Source organism: Syngnathus typhle, linkage group LG13, assembly GCF_033458585.1.
Source record: "Syngnathus typhle isolate RoL2023-S1 ecotype Sweden linkage group LG13, RoL_Styp_1.0, whole genome shotgun sequence".
Taxonomy (NCBI): domain Eukaryota; kingdom Metazoa; phylum Chordata; class Actinopteri; order Syngnathiformes; family Syngnathidae; genus Syngnathus; species Syngnathus typhle.
The window spans coordinates 9714411-9738569 of NC_083750.1; the positions used below are offsets into that span (position 1 = coordinate 9714411).

At 43.8% G+C, this 24159-nt stretch overlaps 1 protein-coding gene across 3 annotated transcripts in view; it reads right to left on the minus strand.

The window, feature by feature from the left end:
- LOC133165329 (adhesion G protein-coupled receptor L2-like) overlaps positions 1-21668 on the minus strand; it is an 86456-nt gene extending 64788 nt beyond the window's left edge. For 2 of the 3 annotated variants that reach the window (XR_009717567.1, XR_009717566.1), the window contains exons 1-2: positions 21137-21667; positions 3369-3555 (exon numbers count right to left, since the gene is read on the minus strand). Coding sequence is in view for 1 of the 3 variants with exons in the window: in XM_061294892.1 (XP_061150876.1) it covers positions 3369-3444 (76 nt within the window). In the remaining 2 variants the exon portion in view is untranslated. Of the gene's footprint in view, positions 1-3368; positions 3556-21136 lie in introns of all 3 variants that reach the window. The other variant, XM_061294892.1, reaches the window with a different exon arrangement.
- Between the last annotated feature and the right edge of the window lie 2491 nt (positions 21669-24159).

Below are 24159 nucleotides of genomic sequence, written 5' to 3' on the forward strand. Positions count from 1 at the left end.
CAAACAAATTGCTGTCGTAAAAGTCGGGCGACCCCATCGTGGTCGGCGTATTTCATTTCCTCCCGGAGATTCTTCTCCGCCTCATTTCAATCGTCCGAGGTGTTTTGATTCAAAACTTTCCCGTCTGGCTCGGCTATTATTAAAACGGCCACTTGTTATTGCTGCCTGTTGGTTGGAGGGCTGACAAAATCGTACGAGTAAATAAAAGAAGGGTAAAAATACAATCATTAAACCTCTCAAGATGGTGCTAAATCTGCACGACGAAGCTCCGCCTCCTGTCTTGAAAAGCGGCCAGTTGCATGATGTATCACGGCGCACAGATTGACCGCTCATCTGTGACTCTCCCATGGTTTGGCCGATAATTCATGATCGCCCCGCCGCGGAGCGGCGCCGACGACGCTCAATATGTATTAGAAAATGGCAAGCCAAGCATATCAATGGACGACAGACTGGCTGCGCATGGCCTCGAGCCAGAGCGGACTTAGCGCACAATAGTCCCCCACCACCCATCGAGAGGAGGCCCGGGACTGGAAATACCAGCGTGGCACAAGGGAGGCTCTTCAATGGGCACAATGCGTGGCACCGCTTGAGACAAAAAAAGTCTTGTTAACCTTTACCACCTTTTTGGGGGATGAAAAGCCTGCGAGCTGGTGACAAGCCAGCAAGATATAAGCGTGGGACGTACAAAGGCAGTGGGAAAAAAGGCTGACAACTCCTGCTTCCTGTTAATTAAAAAAAGGTAAAAAAATTAAAAAGATATAGCGGTACTTAACTTCACACTCCTGGTCCCAGCATTGCAAAATTCCCTTACATCCTGTCTTGCAAACTACATCCGGAGGAAATAAATCCGAAATAATAAAATAAAAACATAATATCAGGTTCAACCGCCACATGACATTTTCTTTCCTGTAATTGTAGTTTGGTTTTGAAGCGCTGACAAACAATGGGGCGGAAAAAAAGGACAGCAAAAAGCAGCTGGATTTAATACAGCCACAAAAAAAGCAAGCTGAATACAAATGCAGAAGTTCCAGAGCAATACTTTGGGATTTGGATACAGTACTTTCTTTTAAAGCGGACTCGCTCGGGGTCGGACCCAGAAACCTAACGGCGGCCTGCTCTCATACGAAATATATGGACGTCATCTTTGCCCCATCACATTTATTACAGCCACGAGAGTCTATTAAATGTTAAGTATAGGTACTTTTGCGCTTACGACTTTGGAGAACCGTGACTTTATGGAGACGTCTGTTTAAATTCCTTTCGAGTACGCCCGTTATTTATACTCAGCCGCATTCTTGTGCCGTTTGTTATATAGCGAACGCCAATTTTGGTACCAGGTCTGTTTGGGTCCGCAGATGAAAGACGGCAGGGCAGCGGCGGCGGCCACAAGTGCACCAGCACGCAGCCATTGTGAGCCAATGAATGTTGAAACCGGAGTCTTACGAGTAAAGAAAGGGCAGATTTAGGGGGGATTACTTCCTGCGGGCTTTGTCCACATTCTTGCTCGGCTCCGGTGTTTAAATAACAAACGGTTTGATTGTTGTGCCATAACGGTGGAGGAAAGGGCAAATGTTTGTTTAGACACTGTACTAGCACGAGCATGAAAAGTGGTTCCAATAAAAAGACACCACTTTGGCGGCTTTCTTCAAGTTCTATAGAAATGGACTGACGTGGAATGTGTGTGTGTGTTGGGGGGGGGGGGGGCGCACCTAGCAATTTTCCACTTAGGTTAGTGTCAGAACCTGGACGCACGTTAACAAGAACCAAGCTGAGGATTGAGCGTCTTTGGATCAAAGTCGGCAATGAATTAATCATTGCTTGTTTCTAAAAGATGATGTTGAGCTGACTTTAATAAGCCCAGGATACATATATATATATATATATATATATTTTTTTCAATTGTTGTAATTGGCTTGATCGTTCTAAAAGTTCATGTGTGTGTGCAACAGTGAGTTCAAGCTAGCCTCCATTTTCTGGCTAGTCAAAGAGAGAGTAATACAAGTGATACGTGTGAGCTTAGTTTTGGGTGAGAAGCTGATTATCGTCTTTGCTTTCAAGGGGCAGGAGGTCATTAGCAAACACTGAAGGGGCTCTCAGCTCAGCATGGGAATCTTTAGGCTACAACCAGCTGGAGGTGAACACAAAGCAGATAGATTCCGATATTGTTTTCTTTCCCTATCGACCGACGGTTAATGTGCGTTCTTTGCACCGAGAGGCCGTCGGACGTACGTAACCCAAAACCGGGTCCTTTTGCATACCCTAGCACTTTTCTGTCTTTTTAAACATTTCTCCAGGTCTACTCGACTCAACCTCGAAGCCAAACGCTGACGTCTTTTCTTCGCCGCGGTATTTGTGTGGAAGACGTATTGCCGTCGATAAATCCACAAATCAATGAAAGACCGCTCCGGCGGCTGGTTTATCATCGCATCCAGCGATAAATCCATCAAAAGAAGAAAAAAAACAACACAAAGACCATGACTGAATTCAAATCGAAAAGCAAGCTGTCTCAAAGAGAAGGCACGATATAGCCCGCAATCAATGCTCAGCACGCAAGCGTGTGATTTTGGCTGACTTTGTTGCCGGTACAATGGGTGGGGGAGGTGTAATGATCGTCATCAAACGGCCCGAGCGGCGGCATCGGTGGTTTTGATGGCCATGTAGCAGACGGGAGTGTTTTGTGACAATCCTTGTAATTACAGCCAAACGTTGCTATCCAAAAAGTGAAGCAAGGAGGCAGAAATGAAGGCTTTGGATGTCACCGAGGACAATTAAAAAAACAGAGGCGTTCCTTTCATGGCTCTGGCACCAAATCAAGGGTCTCGCTTTTGATGGTGACAGGTATACATCCGGCGAGGAATTTGATTGGGGCGGCAGTCAAAGAAATGTTTTCTCAGGGGGGGTTCGGCTTTTCAAAATGGCTGGAGTGGGGAAGGGAGGGGGGGGTGCTAGGTTAGCGCTAGCTAACGACGTCCGTTAAAATACAAAGGGGCTTACTTGCCTGGTTACATACTGCTAACTTTATCTTTGGTAGTCACGGCAACACAATTTGGGGGGTTGGGCTAATTTCATGAGACAGAACCACCCGGGCAAAACAGGCCCCAGTAGTTCAGTGACAATATAAAATAAATTTTCAAACATATTATGCTGTAAATCTTGCATAGGTCTCTTTTAATGAGTTCAACGCAACACGTTTGAAACACCTTTTCATCTTCAAGGCTGAAAACATTTCAAGTAGAACTCAAACGCAACCTTGCTTCAGTCCCTTGTTTGTGTGCAGCCTTTACAAATTCAACGCATTTCTAATAAAATAAACACTTGTGAAAAGGTTAAAAGGAATTCTTATTACACCGTACACCATGGTAACTCACCTTGTGAACAGTGACAGCAGTAGAGAAAAAGTAGAAGGCAGGAAAAGGCCGGACGCTTCCACGGCGAAGAGGCCATTGTGTCCCCTGTCCAATAAAATTTGCGTTTTCCGAGACGGGATCAGGAAGCTGGAGAAAAGTCAACGACGGGTGTTGGTGCTCTGCAAAGCATCACCGGTCATCTTCGCATCTGCAGGAAGACAAAAAAAAAAAAAGTCAGTGGTAAAACGGAGCAAATTGGCCAGTGATGTCATAATTCACATCCCTGCCGCGGATTTACGATGTTTCATCGGGCTTTACTTGAACGCGGATGCCTTGTCCGCATTAATCGCAGAACACTAATCTGGATGTAACATTTGCACACTTGATGCCGCTTAATGGTGTTACGTCCGCTCGGCTGTCAGCTGTCGGAGGCACACTCGGCGGCGGTGCTTCCAAACATCTCCAAAGTCTGGATTGATCTGCTTTTAGGTACGTAGGCTCATTTTAGGAAGATTATCTTTCTTGCCATTGAATGCCTCGATAATAAACTCGATTACATTTTACAAATGAACCGACCATACCACCTTAATAATTTCACGTATGTGTCATCGCTGCATTGTTCAGATTGAAAATTTGGTAGCAATCCAGCAAAGTTAGTTTCTGAAGCAGTCCTGGGAAAGGCCAAAAGAAAATGTCAGGTTCTATCGATGAAGAAGAAACGGCAACTGACAGGAGGGTTGAAATAAAAGAGCTCCAAGTTGGGCGACTCATTAATGGTGCTATTGGGCTCTCAGCGTTCTAACTGCGCATCTCCTTCATCCTAGCAACACCTTCCCCTCACCTGCTGCTCGGCTGAATACAAAAGACTGAGGAATGAAGTTGAAAACTTTTGCATTTCGCACTTGAAAATCAGCCAGCGCCAACACAAAGTAAATGGTGGTCTTGGCACCTTTATGACACACGCCAACGCCTCACAAATGAATGCTTCATTCTCCGTTCCCCTGACGAAGATGGGGGGGGGGACAAAAACAACAAAACGTGGCTGTCGCTCCGGCAACGCAGACACGACTGCTTTGTGAAATTACTTTTTTTTGTCTTCTTCCTTATCGAGGGCAGTGCGAGGGGGTACCGAAAAAAAGAGAAGGAAAAAAAAACAGGCCTTTGTCTGCAGAAGCAGCAAAAGGTTGCAGCTTGTGACAAGCTAACACAACAAACAGATAAGCTGCTTACTGGAGTCAAACAGCAAGAAGCAGTCAAATGCCACATACAGACGCATCCCGTTGCAGGGATACATAAATGTCTTAACATTTTGTGTATTGTTTATTCCCGTGCGGTTGCCATCCGACGCGACAGGCTACATGCTAGTTGTCAAAGCCCCATCAAACTTTGTGATTATTTCTTACCCACCTGAGTGTCGACTTTGGTATTTTATTGGTGTTTGAGCAGAATTAGATTTCCCCCAAAATAAGTATTTGTATCAAAAAAAAAAATGTTTGCCTGGTAAATCTGGGACCATGATAGCAATTTGGAAGGTACATTTGTTAAAATTTGATCAGTAGAAACTGGCTGTTAGCATTTAAATTTACTGAGTCAATTCAACCGAGTTGGAAAAATAGTCTGACAGATCTTGGGACCCCAAAAAAAAATAGTCTGACAGATCCTGCTAGCAGTTAGCCGCTAACACTGGTAACAGGCGCCGTATTGTACGATGTCGACGTAATTGAAGGTTTTGTAGCATCTTCAATTAGCGATTGAACATAATTTCATGGATGACGCCTTGATGTTGGAGGAAACAGTTGGTAACAAAAGTGTAAATTGGACTCCGACTATCCAGTTGGAAAGACGTGCCAAACACTCCCAGGAACAACTTCAACAAAAAAGCGTACCAGGGCGGGGCTTTCATCAGATTTTCCAAAGGGATGCATGAGAAATCTTGGGTGGTAGACACTACAGTCAACTCCAACCTTCTACATTTCCATCATCAGACTCTCTACGCCTGAATGCCAATTTTGTTTGGCACCTCAAAATAAAGCCCACTAAAACCTCAAATTAGCACATTTTAGGTCACCACTGAAGTCATCCTATAAGTGATCAAGGTCCAACTGCCAGCTGGATCGCCATACTAGCATGACACAGAGGGCTCATTTATTGATATTTGGATTTGATCATGCCCCGGTAGCAAGGCAGCACACTTCCAGCCAAGGCATCTCTTCAACTCGGGTGGTTATGGTTTCATTTGCCATTCGCGTTGGCTGCTCAACTGTCAAATCGTAGCGGTAAACCAACAGTTCAGCGGCGGGCAGGGCACCAATTCTCCCTCCTACATATGCACATGCCCGTTTATCTCCAAGTATGAGGCGACCCCCCGCTGGGAGCCACGTGCTTACTTTAATGGTAGCTGACAGGAGGAGAGGGGAAGTTGTCGAAGGGCCGTCCCCCATCCCTTCCGGCCTGCTGAGCCCAGGAGCCCCTCCAGACACCAGGGGGTGAGAGCCAGCCAATGCAGGCTTGCTCTCGCCACCCCGGGGTCCTTTTTCTCCTGATTATCCGGCGCATGCAACATCACCCTGCTGAGTAACAAGTCTGCTTTCTCCCTTTTAAGCCGGCCGGGGTGCATTTTAAAAAAAAAAAATACTGTTTGTTTGCTGGGGTTTCAGCAGGACTTGAGGAAATGGGATTAGATGATTAACATCATGATGCTCTACATAAAGCACGGAGTGACATCATTTCACATCAGAAGGGGGGGATGAGGAGTGAGCACCATACCTGAGGTTCATTCCAGATCGGAGTTGTGCAAAGCAAAGCGAGAGGTAATTGAACCGGTGGCTGCCATGCTCACCCTGCCGCAAAAGATTTTTTAATTTGTGCCTGAAATGTGAATCAGCAAAGCGTGTTGAAAAGCTAATGGCTTGCTCACTTCAAAGGAAATGGAATTGAGCTAAACATATCAGGCTTATGAATGAACATGTTAATGCTAACAGAACTAGTCGGTGTTTTATCTTAAACTTTGGAACTTTGCACTGCAGACTTCTAATGTTGGCAACAAAATGCATCAGCCACTAAAGAGAAAATAGAAAAAGCTAATAAAGCTAAGATAATGAATACTAACAGTCCTAGTCTGTTGTAGGTAAGACATAATGGAAACCCTAACCCTCCAAAATTTGGTAAAATTTTACACCAGAAAGGGACAGAAAGAAGTCGTGCACTTCATTTTGTTTGACTATTTCTAGATGAGATAAATCCATCAATCAATTCCGCACTATCAACATAGCTAGCTGTCGTAAAATGAGCGATTTCCTGTCTGTCCACTTGTGCTATAAATCTCAAGTAGTATTTTGGAGTTGCCAAGACCATGATTAATAGTAAATACTAATCTACTTATTACAAACGAGCAGCTCATCAATAGGACTCCGAAGTTTCATATTGTTGCTAATCGCTATCTGGACAGCTGAAGCTAACAAAGATTTATGAGCTACTATCACTGCCTTCTGCCTCACTATAATAAATTCAATAACATGACCAATGAAATCAAATGTAATTCAATTTTTTATGTTCCCTGAATAAAGAAGTACATACTGTACTGTATTAAGCCCCTTGAGATTTCAATTAACAGCATATTTGTCTAAAAATGACACCACAAAAAAGAAAAACCACCAACAAAATGAGTAATGATACGCAAACATTCCCGACATCTGTTTTCCTTTTGACTCCAGTTGTAATCCGAGCAGGGGGGGATCTATCATCGCTTGAGATAAATGGTAAACGTCGCAGCGTGTGGTGAATTTTTCACGTTCACCTGATAGGAATAATAAGATCAAAATAGGAATGGCGGGCGCTTCAACGATGATTAAAACAACTGCCTGGACGGGGGAGACGGCCCCGCATGTCTTAACGTGGGAGACAAAGCCTGGCCTCACTTGAGCTGGAGAGGCGTCCGGTGAAAGGAGGGAAGGAGGCTTAGTGGTGGGTGAGGGAATGCCGAAAAACGGAGGCGGGAGGGTGCGAAAAGAAAAAGGGCGGAAGGGTCGCCGAGGAGGATTGACAGCCTGGGAGTACGGCCTGACCCCCCTGGCTTCGCCTCAGAGTTTTCTCCAAAGGCTTAGAGGAGACCAAAATAAAGCCTGGGGAATGTTAATTTATTTTCAATTGTCAGCACCAAGAAGGGAGGGGGGGGGGGGGAGATAAAAAGCACATACATACATAATCAAATGGGACCAGGCCCAAAACTAATGTGCAAGTCCAAGCGCAGCTCTCACACTAGTTGACATACCAGACGGATTCAACTACCACTCTTTGAGTAACATTCTACCCCCTCCCCCAATGCCCTACATGTAACATATGTGAGCTGGAACATCAGAAAACGGTTGACGAACACCCCCCTGGATTCTTTTCCCGACGCTCCCGTGACAGTCCTTTGTCATGTTACGACTGTCAGGACCGCAGCTTCCAAGCCCCACGGGGGATGCGGTGTCATTTCCTCGTCTCCACCCGAGAACTTGCCAGAAACATCAGGCGTCAGTTTCCATTTCCTCATCGCGGGTTGATAAGATATATGTTACAGAGGAGGAGCCGCAGTTGTAAATGGCGGTGTAGGGTTGCTAGCGTCGCAACAGTAAAATAAAAAGTCAACTGAATGCAGCTGGCGCTTATGGGCAGATGTTCTGTCTTTCACGACTCTTCATTTATCTTCTTAAAAATTGTGAAAAACTACTAAATGACACCAAAAAAATCTTTAAAAAATTCACCAAAAATGTTCTCCAAATATTAGAACTGGGGGGGGGGGGGGGGGGGAAGCAAAAACAGCTCTTAGATAGTTTTCCTCATATGATGTCATCTGAGATGAGTTTTTCATGTTCTCGTCTCATCTCCAAGCAACTTTTCCAGAAACCTAAGTCAGTTTGCATTTCCTCATGGCAGCTGCTAAGATATACTGTCTATGTTAGGGAGGAGCCATTGGAATAATAAAACAATAATAAAAAACCCAAAACTGAACACAGCTGACTTTAACAGTGACGAATGCCTTTTGGATTTTTGGTTGGATGCAAAAAGACCCCCTGAGGGTCTTGCAAACTGCTGAACCTAAATGAACTCTTTTGAGAACCAAAACAGCAGCACCTATTCAAATGTAATCATCCCTCATATGGATTGCGGTGCTAATGTTGTGAAAGTGTTCCCCTCGCAGTATTAAAGATATTTTTACATTTTGTGGAGACGGCATGTTTCACAACTGACATGTGGTAGCTCCACAATGTTTATGTTATGGGGAGCTATGCATTTTATTAGTTCCGCCTACTCCGCTGCAAGTTCTTTCAGTTCAGTTTATTTAAAGTAAAGGTCGACATGTAACATCAAAGTTTCATGGACTGGCCTGACTCAGTTCAAGAACTGTTTTACAGCAGGTTCCTACAACATTACATACATTTCAATACAATATATATATATTATTGTTAATGGCTTGCCGGCTAGTTTTGCAAAACATAAATGGTCGCTTAGACTTGTTATTCAAGGGTTGAAGAATATACAAGTTACCATGTAATATTGTTTATTAGGTAGACAAAAATGTTTACCACAATTGTGGAAAAACTGAAAAATGTTCTCACAAAATATTAAAAATGTGAGCAAAAATTGTCGCAAAAGAAAAGCCACTAAAATTGAGACCCGCAAATATTAAAAATAAAATGTGAGCAAAAATTGTTGAAAAAAAAAAAAAAAAAAGCCACTTAAATCGGGATCCAAAAAGTAATCAAAAACTTACTCCATCAATCTTCAGTTGAGTAAACAAACGCCACGGCACATGAATCAAACTATGAATTCAAAGTGAATTTTACTTTGAACCTAATCTATCTGAAGCGATCTTTTGATGGATCACTCAAAAACGCAGTAAATTACATTCCAACAGGTGTTTTTAGGATGTTCCAGGAAAATGCTGATTATTCACCACATTGTTCTGACATTATTCCAACGCAAATCAAAAACACTCGCAGCTATTGTGCTTTTCTTTACCCCCCCCCCCCCCCCCCCCCCAGACAAAGAAAGGGAGATGGCGGTCAAATGTTCTCCAATGCGGCTCGACGAAGGCCAGAACGCTGAGCTCCTGAAGCCTGCGGAGTGGCGTTCGTTTATTGAAAGCACACACAACAGTTGGTGCCTTTGAGGCTTTGAGCCAAATGATGGAGGCCGAGATAAGACAAAGTGAGAGCTGCCGAGCCAGATGGACAATGAGAAACGCAGTAAGGGTGACCAAAAAAAGTCAAGCATACAAAGACGAACCGTTCAAAAAAAAAAAAAAAGAGGCAGAAGGTTTCTTCTAATTAGCCAGCAAAACTATTTGAAAAGTCTTCCCACTTTATTTAAAAATTAGGAACCATTTTGACGTTGTAAAGCCATGCGGACAGCAGAGACTTTTGAAAGCCCGAAGTTGAACAAGTCCTTTCATAAAAGGCAATGTCAGGTTGGTTGACAAACAATTCACAGGCCAGTCATGTTGATCTCCATCGACGTGAATGCGCTGACCTTGGTAGCGCCGCAGGGTCACCGCAGACGAGCGTCGAGCTGCTCCTCTCCATTGTGGGGATAACAAAGTGGAGACTGTTTTTCAATCGAATATTTATGGAAGAAAGAAAACCATTTGTCACCTCCTCCACACTTCTTTCTTAAAAAGCTTCACTGCGCTCGTCAGCCACATGCATTCATAAGCAGCTCACTTCATGCTGAAAATGGGGACAAATCTATCTGCAGGATGTCTAAAAATTCATTGACAATTTTTTTTTTTTTTTACCAAAAATCATGACCTGGAATCATCATGAAGCAAACTGCCTCTCCACCACATCAAGGTCTTCCCTCTCGGGCATACAAATGGCTCACCTCCATTTCGCTCTGATGTTAAATTGCGTTATTAAAAAGGAATATCTGACAGCCCCTCGCCCCTCCCTCCCTCGCCTAAAATAACAACATGAAGAAACTCCTCAACTCCATCAGCGAACAGATCACGCTCACACCGATTTACTTACAAAGTCTTGACTTGCGAAGGTTAAAAAAACACTAACAAACAGAAATTTGAATCCAAGCTAGCAAGAATCGAGAGCGCACGCCGACATGACAGACTCGATAACATTTTTCCGCCTCTGCAGCAGACAAGCGAAAAATTAGTATGAACGCCCGTAGAGGAACGTAGTGAGCGAAAGGTCAGACCACATGGGCTAGCTAGCGGCTAGATTTTAGGTTTAAATTATCTTTTCTTATTTCATCAGGTTTCTGCAAAATGTCTTCTTGCGCAATTTGTTATGATTTAACGACGACCCTGCCGTGCCGCTCAATCTCAGTTACAGCCCAGTTTCATCACCTCGACGGACAGCGCCTTCGTTCGACATTCAAAGTTCAGTTTCACCCGAGGGTACCATGTTTTTTCTTTCTCCTGCTGCTCGAGCCAATCAGCTTCACGGAGTTTATTGAGCGGCTACGTGCGGTCTCTGCTCATTAAGCGTTTTCAGTGCTTTCGCACACCTTATTTCGGCGCTCTCGAGCTAAATTAGTAACGCCGCTGCGTTCCTGGAAAATCAACACGCAATTACATTTGAGGTCTAAACACGGCAGATCACCATTGCACTTTTTGCAAAGGTGGGGGGCTGGGGTCTTTTGAGACAGTCCGCTCGCAATTTAATCAGCAGTTAAAACCGGAGTCTCCGAAATGGCTGTGATGTCGACTCAATTACGAAAACGGCTTTGGCTAAAAACTGATGGAAATAAGCTATAATTAATGGGTTCATTTAGTCGTATTATCGTTTTGTTTCCAGCGGGTATTGCGCACAAAAGCAATGGGTAGCAAACACATAAAACACCTGCTAATAAAAACAGCGATATCTGTAGAACTACAAGACCCGAGGCGTGTGGTTTTTCCCATGAGAAAATTATCGGAGCGCTCGCTTCGTGAGCCTTGACAGGATTTCCCGTGATATTTAACGACAGAAACCCACACACTGAATTGGATTTAATTCACAGGACCAAGGCGTTGAGGTGCGCAGCTACTGTCGTCATGTAAAAATTGCCTCATATCACAAGGCCGTGTGGAGTAATCGTCGGGGCCCAGTGAGTCCCGTGGGACAGCTGGCAAAACTATTATGGAGCTTTTTAACACTTGACAGTCTTCTAGTGTTTGTACGCTGTGAGAAATGAGTTCGATTAAATTACTGCAGATCGAAGTACAACACTAATATATACATACGTATATCGTTTGGTTGGATTGAACTTCAATCAAAGGTAATATTTTGAGTAATCGATGGAATAATTCAATAGGACAATTGATTCTAAAAAGATTTAGACGTGAAACAAAACGTTTTTTAAAGAAATTAACGATGCATAAAATAATAATCCTCGTTTAAAAACGCTTAGTATAAATTTAATCCAATTACATTTAAAAATGATTGCGGCATTGCATATGTAAAATAAATACTACACTTGAATGACTTTTCCAAAAAGAATTACGAGTTCATGCTTATTTTTCTTTAAAATCATCCGCGATAAATTGATTCCACTATGATTCAGGTTATTTTTTTTTAATTTTAGATTGCACATGAAATATAATTAGAATGCCACCCCCTCAAAAACATACCATGACGGCCTAAATGGGCTCAGTTCATCATTTTTGCTTATATTAAATTACAATAAATTAACCCATCATCCAAATGTGCCTTGTAATTATATTTGCCAAAATTTATACCCGCGCATTACAATTTACCATTTAATTTGTGTGATTATTCTGAATTACTACTCTGGTCTTTTTAAAGATGCATTAGTGTTTAATCACAAGAAGCAGCTATTACTGTTTTGGCCATATTGCCCGCCTCTACAGTTTGCTTGTATTTCGGAAATGATGCACAGACTTAATATATGCAGCCAAACACATGCTGCTAGTCTGGACATTGATGGGCTATTAATTTGGCAAACGGCTCGCCGTTTCTTTGGAAACCAGAGACAGACAATCAATCTGGTGCATTAGCACAGGGAAATTGAACAAGTCTGACTCCTCTTTTTTTTGCCTTTCAATGCACCAAAATTACCACCTTGTTCCCGAGCTGTCGTCTAAAACTGCTTTATTTTCTTCTTCAAAGGTGACCCTGAGCAGATTTATCTACCGTGTCTCTGACTCCATGCCAATTTAACTGGTTTGTGCAAAGGAGAAACAGCTGAAAACACAATTCCTGACTTTGTTTGCTCGGCTGGAAGCTCTCAGCCAAATCGTGAGCGCGTTTTGACGACGTCGCCCGGCATCTCGGGAGTTGTTAATTACGACCCCGGCGCGTTGACTAATCACACAATCTGTCACTTGTTGAAATAGCAACGAGAGATAACGCTAACCACTAGCTTATTAGGATCAGCTAGCGAGCGGCTAATAACGTAGCATGACTTTAGACAAATACTTGTGAAGCTTCATCACAATAATCATGATATCTCCATAAACGGTGGCATTTATTTATTCGACTCAGGGGAGGTTTTTAAATTGTTAGAATTGTTTGTAACAATAGAAAACAATGTTCCTGGTGTGTTACAATTTTCGTCAAGTGAACCTGAAGTATAAAACCAAAATGAATGGAAATCTTTTGTAGATACAAAGAGGTACTAAGTATTACATGGAACAGTGTACTTTAACCCAGTGCTTCTCAAATAGTGGGGCGCGCCCCCCTTGGGGGGCGCGGTGCTATTACTGGGGGGGCGCGTGTGACCCTGGGGAACAGGCTTTTTTTTTGGCAGTACTAGAATAAAGTGTAATTGCGCATTTACTACAGTAGGGGGCAGTGGCGCTCTCATTGTTACTTCTGTCACGTTTGCGACATTTTACGACTTACAAGACAAGTTAGGATAGTCACGGTGGGGAGGGGGGGGGCGCGAATAGATTTCTTCTTGCTAGGGGGGGGGGGCGTAACAGAAAATAATTGAGAAGCACTGACTTAAGCCAAAATCTGTTTTAATTTAGCAATATGTTACCATGTGGGTGCTGCTGTTTTGGAACATAGCATCAATGAACTGAGATAATTAAAAAGTCGATGACGCGCTATTGGATAACGTTTGAGAAAATGCATTGGTTCTCTTTTTAAAATCAGATTATGACACACAGAATGGCACCTTCATCCAAAAGCAAATGACTCACACCATTACATTGAAGAGAAAAAAACGATTTCTCCATTTTCTCCCATTAGGAGGGCACCAAGGCTACCTGCATTACACCGAACAGCAAAAGAAAACTCAGAACTAATGCGTAGTTGAAAGACGTCAAAATAACTTTGGATTCTAGCGTCGGCACTATCGACTCTCGTAAAGCACCAAATCGGGCGACCTGAGAGCGAACATGCGCCGCCATAACCGCGGAACAACGTATAATGGACCCACACCACGGGACAGTTTTTCCAAGACATGTAGAACTTGCCGACTTTGATTTCAAGGCAAGACAAATGTTCACATTTGATTGTCAGTATGTGTGCACCGTGCTGAAGGGACTTGATTAAATAGTCGTTTCAAACCTAAAGCGGCCCAACGTAAAAACGTTAACAAGGCCTCTTTGACAAATGTCCATTCTAGCACCAACAACTGACATAACTCACACTTCTTGTTTTAATTCAGGTGCCCGACTGGAAACATTTGTCGTTCCAGAGACGACTGTGAAATCAACAAATGGAAGCGGAAGGTGGCGACCATACTGCCTCTCTGTTCTTTACAAAAATGGGCCAGGCTAGTTGCGTTGATGTAAAGCTTTTCAGTGTTGCCAAGCTGAGGCGCAACCAAACAGTCAATGTAAGGAATGCAAGCTCCCCCCCCCCACCCCCCGCCCCCTTTTATTTTCAGCTTCTTTGCCTGCTTTGCTTTATTCTCGCCTCACTCTTCCCCACTACATCATTCCTTGAGTGTTTGTGCTGTGTCCCTTAGTTACCGGATAAGCGAGCCAACAGCAGCAGCAGCAGCAGCAGCAGCTTTGGAGAGTTAAAAGCTTGCCTGCCCAGTCCCACTCATACAAGGCCATCAATAATTCACCTTCATCGGGAAGCATTATCTAACAGCCTTATGAAAGTTTAAAGCTTCTGGGTGACAACATAAGGAGCCGTGAATGCTCTGCCAGAAGACCAAGCTGGGCGGCGGCGACCCCCGGCAACAGACATGTTCGAGCCCATTTAACCGCTAGGCCGACAGATGCGAGTCAGCGACGTGAAGAAGAAGAAAAGAAAAAAAAGGAGCACACAAAAGTGGAAGCGTTGGCGGGCTGTATTAACGCCCGGGCTCGCTCTCATTGACAGTTAAATCCCTCTAAGCCCGGATCAATTACAGCCAGCGCTGCTGTAATTAAAACGCTCTAACAAAGGTCTTGGAAGCACCTTCCCATTGAAAACAAGCGAGGCTACCATCACTGGAACTGTCTCCATGCAGTATTCTGGCTTAGAAAAGTCCAGAAGAGACATCAATAGCAGGGAAACCGCCCCCAATTTCACAAAAAGTATTTGTGACTTTTTTTTTTTTTTTTTAGTTCATTAAAATCTCTCCTCGGGTATGCCACAAAACACGCTAATTTAAAAGCTTGTGTTCAGCCCTGATAACAAGAATACAGACTTTTCAAAACATCTTTTATGACCGCCACTGAATGACAGGATGATTATGTCGCCTAATTAAAACTCCGCTGTGAACTAATTAGCAGACAGAACTTCATCAGAACTCAAGATGCCCATCATCAAAGTTAGGACAAATTAGCCCAGCTAGTGCAGATAAATTCCGATTCCACATAATCATTGGTTTATTTTCGAGGGGGTTGTCGACGTAATGCTTCTTAGGTTGAAACCTAGATTTAAAAGTTGCCTTACAGCAGCCGCCAAAATTACCCTTGAAAGCTGCTCCCCTGCGGCGCAGAGGATGGACGACTGCGTCGACACGTCGCGCTAGCAAGACGGCTGAGTGAGCTGACGCGTTGTGAAAGCAAGCCGTGCCATTCCGGGCCGTAGTTTCCCATCTTACGTGACAACACCTGACAATCACGCCCCCACCGAGAACTGTCAAGGGATTGGGAGATAACCCCTCACCTTGAAAAATCTACTAGCACCAAGCCGAGATAAGACGCGTAACTCAAATGTCATACAAAACATGCACCTTTAAATCTGACATAACATTGAAGGTCAAATGTGGTGTGATAAACTGGCCTGTGGTTTTATTTTATGGTAAAAAAAAATTGGAGGATTATGTGAAATTTCACTGATTGCTCGCAGTACAGTTATTTTGCAGCTACCAACAGAGGGCGCTATTATTCAAACCGGAATTAGCTAGCTCAAAGAGGCTGCTGAAGAAATGAAAACAGAAAGTAAAGTTAGCAACTCTTATTTTTTTTAGGGCTCATGGACTACATTCACATGTTGACTAGCTTCAGAGATTGAAGATGGAGGTACTTTGGTTTGTTCCAAATGGCCTTCGGGTTTGAATGTGAAAAGGATTAGCTGGAACCCTCGGCATTCCACTCCATTCCACTCTGCACTTTAGTTAAAAAAAAAAAAGCACTTCATGTCAAGGAACTGAAAGCTAAATTCTCATCTGTATCTTGTACGAGGATTACCACAAAAAGACTTCTCGTGCACAGCATAAAAACAATGCGAGTATTCGTTCTACATTTGCAAAAGTATTTAAAAGTGTCAGCAAGGTGAGGTGAGGTGACATTCAAGCACGGCAGCACCGACCGGTGCGCTAAAAATGGAAGCAAAGGAGCGATTCCGGTCGGATTATTTTTTGCTATTAATTCGACTGAGTAACTTTTGCGCACGAAAGGCTCCGAGAGAAGAATACCGCCTGTCAATCAAAGTCGAGCGAGCCGTGGACTGCACATGTGGGAAATGAAAGACGCTGTACCACCTTCCATTTTTCTGCGCCAAATGAGAAATAATACCGTCACACTACATCAGCCAAGTGATTTACATTTTTATATGATATGGAGAACGCCGCGGGAAGGGTGCGGGGTCGGGTGGGCTAGGTGGAGGGAGGGAGCTCATCGGGAGACATTCCTCTGCAGTGGAGCATGAACTGAAACGTCAGTTTCTTGGGTAATTACAAGAAATTATTTAGGAATTTGGGGGACGAGACAAAGCGCAGGAAGATGGATGGTGCGTCGGGGCGCCCTTTTTTTTTTTTTTAATGCGCGCACGCTTCATGTGACCCACGTTGGCAACTCCCGCCTTGGGACAAAAGCAACATGTGCTCATGGCAGGAGGGAGAGAGTTGGACAAACGGAGAAGCGAGGGCGGCCCGGACAACTCACAGGTCAGTGCTAATCTTGTGATAGATGGAGCCTAAAGACCCGGGGCACATCCATCACGCACCGCCGACGGCTCCCCAACTGGGAGAGATTTGCAAACAGCAAAGAGTTAAAGCGCAGCCCAAACGGACCTCTGATCATCCATCACTCAAGCCAACAAGCGCCTTTTTCTTTTTTTTCTTTTTTTTTAAAGCGTATCGCCCTCTTTGACAACACCGAGGGGGGTTGTGGGGGGAGTACATGGGCGCGCTCCGATTTAAGACCTTTAAGGCTCTGTTGATCATTAAATATCCGTTTTGGAAGCAGTGGGGGAATGTTAACCGTCGTTTGGAACATGGAAGGTGGTAGGTAGTACAGGAGAGGATTTCCTCCCCCTGCCGCCGTCGATGTCCTCGCCACCACGCGCTCATCCATCAAGTTAACTACCCCCACACACACACACGTAATCACTCCGCTCATTTGTCTCCTTGTATTTGGCTACGGGAGTCACATAACAGCCGTGCTGGGGATTCACAGTTCGACGGAAAGCTCGCCCGGCAGCACTTTGGTGAATAAACAAAATGGCCTCCGCCAAGGTGCTTGTGTTTACATCTGTCTTCCCATCAAGCTAGCTGCCAATCACACCTCCTGAGATATATATCTTTGCAAAATGCCACCAGGTAACATTTACTGCGCTTAAGTGAGATCTAAATAGTTTACGGGACTTTCATTTTAAACCTGGGCCACAATACCTTCTGCCAACACTGCTGTCATTGATTTTGGAAGTGACAAATGTCGCTAGGTTGTTTTCGTCTTGCCGGTTCACCACGCTGGGTGGGGCTAGCAAAAGGCGTGAAGCGTAGCAGTAGCTTAGCAGCAACCTTTTAAAAAAAACTAAACAATCAAGTTGCGATGACCTGACCATGCTTTTCTGCGCTGTTAGCACTGCAACCTCCCCACACAAACAAGACAGAACGCTAGCCTACGCGAGTTAAGTCAAAAGTCGTCGTAGATAATTCCGCACTCGGGGTTCGCTTATGGAGGACGAGAGGGTGCATAAACCGTGAGTGTAACCTCAAGAATAACCTTTCTAGACATTTCGCAGCTCAGATGCAACTCAAAACAGTATTTGAGACTTCAGCTCCAGTAGTATCTCAACCACAAACTGTTTTTAACCTTTGGCCTTTGGTGAAAAAGATCAATTCAATTCACAACAACTAGTAGGGAAAACATTTTAACACGTAAATACAACCGGGGCTGCCTTTGTGGGTGACTGCTCATCCTGTGATCGGAACGGAAGCGTCCCGTCCTGACCGGCAGCGATGATTCATGGCGGGCCATCCTTCTCTTTGCCTTCTTCTCCATTTGTTGTCCGGCGTTTCATTGCGAGAGCATCAAAGGGAATGAGACAAGACAGCTGTCAAAGCCCACGCCCGGTGAGTGAAGATGGCAGGTGAGCATCTGTCACCCCCCCCAATCCCCTCCCTTCTTCTGAAACTGCTTCGAACAAAAAGACTGCAGGCCTGAGCTCTCGCGACTACAGCAACACACGCTTAACCGCATTAAACCTAAGGACATGTTCTACTTCTTTAAGTCGCCGTTTGATGTTAAGAAATTTTTGGCCTTCGGGTAATCTGCAGAGTTGCACATCTGGAGTCCAAAGACACAAACTAAACTGCGTGGTCTGCATTATGGGTTGACTTTCAAGTTGGTCGAGAATTAAGTGTCACTTTCTGGTTGTATAGCGAAAATCAGTGGTTTACTTCTGTGGTGTCATTCCAAGTCCTCCATTGTGAGCCTCGTGCAAAAAAAAAAAAAAATCCCCATTGTGAAACTAATAAGAGTTATCACTTTCCTCTTCAGCCAACTAAGAAGAAGAAAAAAAGAATGATGAGCATGGGAAAACAAAAACAGTCTTGTCAGAGTCTTTTTCTTCACAATAGCTGCACGCAAAGTGTAAGCAATATTATTTCTGCTGCACACAATCGCTTGCTCAGTGTCACATCCAGTTCCAAAGCTTTACAGCGTGAGGAGAAAATTCCCCCCAGCTATTTTAGATGTCTGTGGCCAAACGAGCAGCCAAAGTGAGTAAACACATTTCCATCAGCTTACAGTCCCTACGCACACACTGGATGCTTTATTCTGTCCCTTTAAGATCAGATCTTTGTCAACGTGTGCTACAGGCCAGGAGGGGATTGGGGGGAGTGGAGAAGGTGATCCAAGGTGGCCAATGTTCCCACTAAAAGACTATAAAAGGCGTTTGATGATTTAGATTACGGCCGGCAAATTCTCTCGCTGAATCTAAATCACAAACAAAATGTTCCAAAAAAAACCGCCGGCTGTATCGTCCACCAGCAGCAGGATGAGGCTGCTTGAGAGGAAGAGGAGGGAGAAAGGAATGAGGAGAGCGGGCGGTGCTGCTGGCTAATGTTCTCCCTATTGAAATGCAGGCACTTTGATATGGAAATGACAAGTTAGAAAAAGCCGTTAGAATTCACACCCGTCCGCATTGGAACCATTTGCGCCAGCCAGGCGACATGAGATGGCACTTCCTTCCCGGGACGACTCCGACAAATGGACACGAGCAGCATGCCTGGCTCGGGTGAGAGATGGAGTGGAGGTAGAGAGTGTGTGTCTGAGGGGGAGCAGAACATTTGTTCTCCTCCCGCTCGCTCTCTTTCAATGCCTACAGTGCAAGTTGAAAAGCAGGATTTTTTTTTTTTTTTCACACAATCGTCAAAGAACGGACGACCTGCCTCCTCCCTCCCTCCCTTCCACCAGGCCAAGAGGACATTAGGTTCACACCAAAAACGTCAAAGTTCAAAAATACTCCCGAATTTGTCAACTCTCAACATGCAAATGACGTCACACAAAAGCCTGAGCTGGCTTGAAAACGGCCAGAAAAGCACAAGCGCTCCCCTTTTGCACACCCTGACAGCTGCTGGATACATTTCACGCACGGAAAGTATTGGGACACACCTCTTAATCAATGGATTGATCCATGGCGACCTTGTATATAAGACACCATTTAGTCCTCCCAAATCTTAAAATGAGTAGGTCGATATCATTGAACCACCGGGTGGGGTGAGGGAACCTTGGGCCATTAATGGTCCACCGGAGCATTTAAAACGGCTATCTATGGAATTCTAACAAACAAAGAAACACAAATCCTCTTTAAAGAGAAGAATCACTAATTGTTCCGCCATTTTGCATTTCACCTCAAATTCACAATTCTTCCCAAATTTGCACTCAGAGGACTTGAACAAAACTGAAATCTACACATATGAAACAATGCATTAATAATTGAGCCAAGGACGATACTTCATTACGCAGTGACTTCATAAACACATATATAGTAAAAAAATAATTAAAAAAACAGCAACACAGCTTCAAAGAAACTGACTTCACTCCTGCACATATGAAGCTACTTAGATCAAATGAAAAAAATGTCTTCATGAATAATCATGAACATATTTTTTTTCATTATTATTGCATTTCCAATCAGGCACATGGTGTCCATTTCCACTCAAGGTAGCAAACAACAAAATCAACTATGCAATTATTATAGGCATTAATATGAACTATGTGCACATTAGTTGCAGTGAAAATCATTTTTTCTAGAAAATGGCATGACGTTTTATGCCACTTCTTTTTTTTTTTTATCTTTTATGATGACTGCCAACATAATTTCCCCAGCTTTACTTACATTGCTTTTTTTTTTTAAGTCCAAGATACATTCTGGTTCCAAAAACTAGGCTGTCAGGGCTCCATCAATTACTAACTATGAGCACATTCGTCTTATTAATGGTCCACCACCGAGACATTTTGGACAATCGCATGCTTCCCTTTGGAGCCCCACAGCAAATAAAGGCATGATTGGATGAGTTTGCCGTGGAAGACCACCAAGGATATCACCTTGTAAGACTTTGACTACTGACCTCATGGGTCTGTATAAAAACGCTCACTCCAACAGCTTCTCGGAACACGTTCTTCTAAATTAATGTCCAATTACTTGACGAGGGTTGCCTTATATAACGCTGCGGTGCGAGCTCAAAATTGAGCGCCGTTCATCGGAATTGTGTTTTAACCTTGATGTGTCAGCGGTGCCTTGCTCTCAGGAGTCTGCCTCCAAAAAATGCAAGAGGGGGGCTGGCAGTTATTGCTCCCTAGCCTGTAAAAACTCTGCATCTGTCTGCGTGCGCAAGCGTGCGTTTGTCTGTGTAGTGCATGCCATCATCTCGCATGACTGGCATGGAGCTCCGTGAATTATACATGCTCTGAGCAATGATCTTATTTTATAGCTGCAAATGGAGGTAAATGGAGACAGCAAGTGACATCCAGCTACTAAAGATGCTCTTCAAAGATGTTACCAAAATACGATATTGCACTTGGCCAGACACAAACGTATTCAGTTCTTCCAAATCTCAAAACAAACTACATTGCTGTTTTCTTGAGATTATAGAACATTTTCTAAAGTCAGCCACTTCTCCTGCATTGTGATTAAACGTTCTGGGTCTATTGAGGAGATGCTACTTACTGTGGCAGAAGGATGAAGGACTGGAAATTTCAGATCGACACCCTGCTCCCTTTCAACTCGGCTGGCCTGGTTCAAAGAAGGAGGCCCCCACAAACTGAGCTTCGGGTCACACAAAAACGGACTCAGCTCGGCTGCATGTTCGGGTGGCCTCACAGCGGACAGGCGGCGGTGGCGGGTAGACGCTCCTGCACCGGTCGATACATCCAAGTCAGGGCGAATAGCTCCATATGCGAGGAGAGAAACGGGGGGGGGGGCTTCAAAAGTAAAGCCCCACGAGCACCGTTTAAAAAGAGAACGGTTGGAGTGGGGAGATGATTTGGAAAAAAAAAAGTCCCGTGCAGATCGTGACAAAGTGGGTCTGGAGAGTATTTAAAGCCCGACGGCGGCACACTCAAGCCGGGTCGTGTTGAGGATGAGATCCTCGCTGAGCTCCGGGATTTAGTTACACGCCACCACGCGCATGTCGCATCCACACAACTCGAACGCTGTCAAGAGGACAACTGAGCACCGAGCAGACGCGCAAGGAGCATTGGACCGACGCTTTGCAGCAGCTGGCTGGACACAGACGCGAGGAAATCCCGGAGTGGAATTCAATAAAATCCATTTTGAATTCGGAATGGATTCAAACGGTCATTAACCCTTGCGGTAGCCTACATAGGTAATTAATTCTCTAGCGAGATGATTCGTTGGCAAAACAGGAACTAGTTGACAGAAAAGTAGTTCGTTAGGTTGTATAAAATGACAGCACTAACCTGGAGTGGAGTGTTGTCAGAAACGGAATGGATTCAGGTGAATTGAGGTTATTCCAGAGGTGTCCATTCCAAGTCCAGAAAGTAAAAACTGCCACAGTTTAGCTTTAGCCACAGGTGCTTTAACTCAGTGGTCCCCAACCTTTTTTGCGCCATGAACCGGTTACGTGTCAGAAACCGGCCTTTATAACAAATAAATAGAAAAATAAAACTCACCTTTACGTTGAATTAGTGGAAGCTTGTTTCTCACACATCTTCCCTAGTAAAAGGTTTCTTCGCCTTAGAAGAACGATGGTCTCACATTTGTTGATTTGGTTGTGGTTCTGTCCTCCTTGTTCACGTTTTTTTTCTTTAAAAAAAATTCCAAAGGTTTGTCTTTTAATGCGGGATGCTTGGTCTCCATGTGCCAAAACAATTTTGAAGGCTTCATTGCCTCGTTAGCTAGCCGGTCGCCGCCACATATTATGTGGGCTGAGCGAGCCAGTCACCTGTGTCGATAAATTCATATTTTAAGTAGGACTCCAGAAATTTTCTTTTAAACACAGCTTACCTTGACTTAGAAGTCGTAACCTCTTCTTCTTGGGCTTTTTTCTCTTTCTGAAGAAGCTTTCCAAACATCTCTGTTTCTTGCTCCTTTTTGCTAATTTCGCGGGCTCGATGGGGTGACGTCACATGACCGGAACGAGCGTCATGACACGCGGATGCACTGACGGATGTGGTTAGGAGAGAATCGCCAAATTTTCAAAATAAATTCTTACTCATTTTTGCTAGCTTTACGGGCCGACTGGTGGAAACATGTCACGTGATATACACACACACATATATATATATATATATACACACATATATATGATATATGAATGTATTCTATTAATACCTCTGATATGTATTGTTTACTAACCACACCACGCATCCTCTGGTGGTTTCAAAGAAGATATGTTGATTGTTTTTATTTTTAACTTTGTTTTATGTCCCTGATGAGATTTATAACTGAAACCCCAACTGACTGTTGGGGCCGTGATTATGCTCTGTTGCTGGAATTACCACTCCAAAGTTGAGAGCGCATTACTGTAAGCTGTAACACATGAGCATTAAAATTCCATTTGCGGGCAAATATGATCTAATCTTAATGGCAAACCGGACAACAAAATGGTTGCCTATAAAAGAACCAAAGCTATGAATAAGCCAGCTGCTAGGTGCAAAATAATATGAAAATGGGAATGAGAAATATTTTATTTTAGGCTCCTCGGCATTGACGATAAGAGCTCCCTTCCTGGTGCAAAATCAGACATTTAATTCAGGATGTATTTGCTTAAGTGGAGTCAGTCCAAGTACAAATAGTTAACCGCAAAATGAGAATCTATTAACGTCTGAAATGTCACTTGGCTGCCTCTCATGAGCCAAAATACATAGCCGGGGTGAGTGGTCTCTGTTACCCGTGGCTTTGGTATCAAAACAGACGCCGAGCCGCACACATGAGATTTGGGTCATGCTCACCAGGTGGAAAGTGAAAAGATGAGTGAGGCAGACTAAATTTACAAGTTCACATCATCGTACCGAGAGAAATCATGCTTATGTATGGCCCGAGAACAAAAGTGTGAACTCTCCCTGGATGGCTGGCTGTCTTATTCATTGTGGTCACTACACTGTATATATAAACACACGCACAGACAAAAATGAGATTTTTTTTCTAAAATGCTTAGCTTGGCTGTTTCAAGGCACCATGTCATTCTCGCCTGTGTTGAAAACCCCCTAAAAATAACAGCTCCGAATTTAAGGAGTTTTTCCTGCCGACTCTTTTGTGGGCTGGAAAGACATGTCATCGCAGGAACGGGGCCCCATCAAGTTAATAACAAGCTTTAAAGGATCTCATCATTACAACACCAAATTGGAGTTTTCTTGGAAAGTCTATGCAAATGTTGAGAGAGGCTGCTGCTGATTTAAATGCCAAAGAAAGAAATGTGAGGAACACTTTGTTGTGTCCAAAAACAAAATGGACCAATAGCGCCTCTAGTGGTTGTGAATGGCAAAGCGGAAAAACATCACACCAATCAAATTAGAAGAGGCTTTTGGTAATACGGGTCTTCTTTTTAAGGTCACGTTTAGGAACAAATTGCAAAATGGAAAACCGCTCATTTATTGTGTAGACAGGAAAATGAAATGTCAAAATAAATGCACTTCCTGTACCTTGTCTAATATTTTCTGTCTGAGATCTTGGCAATATAATTCCTGATCTTTAGGTCATTTCGACAAAAAATATCCCACATGCCTGTT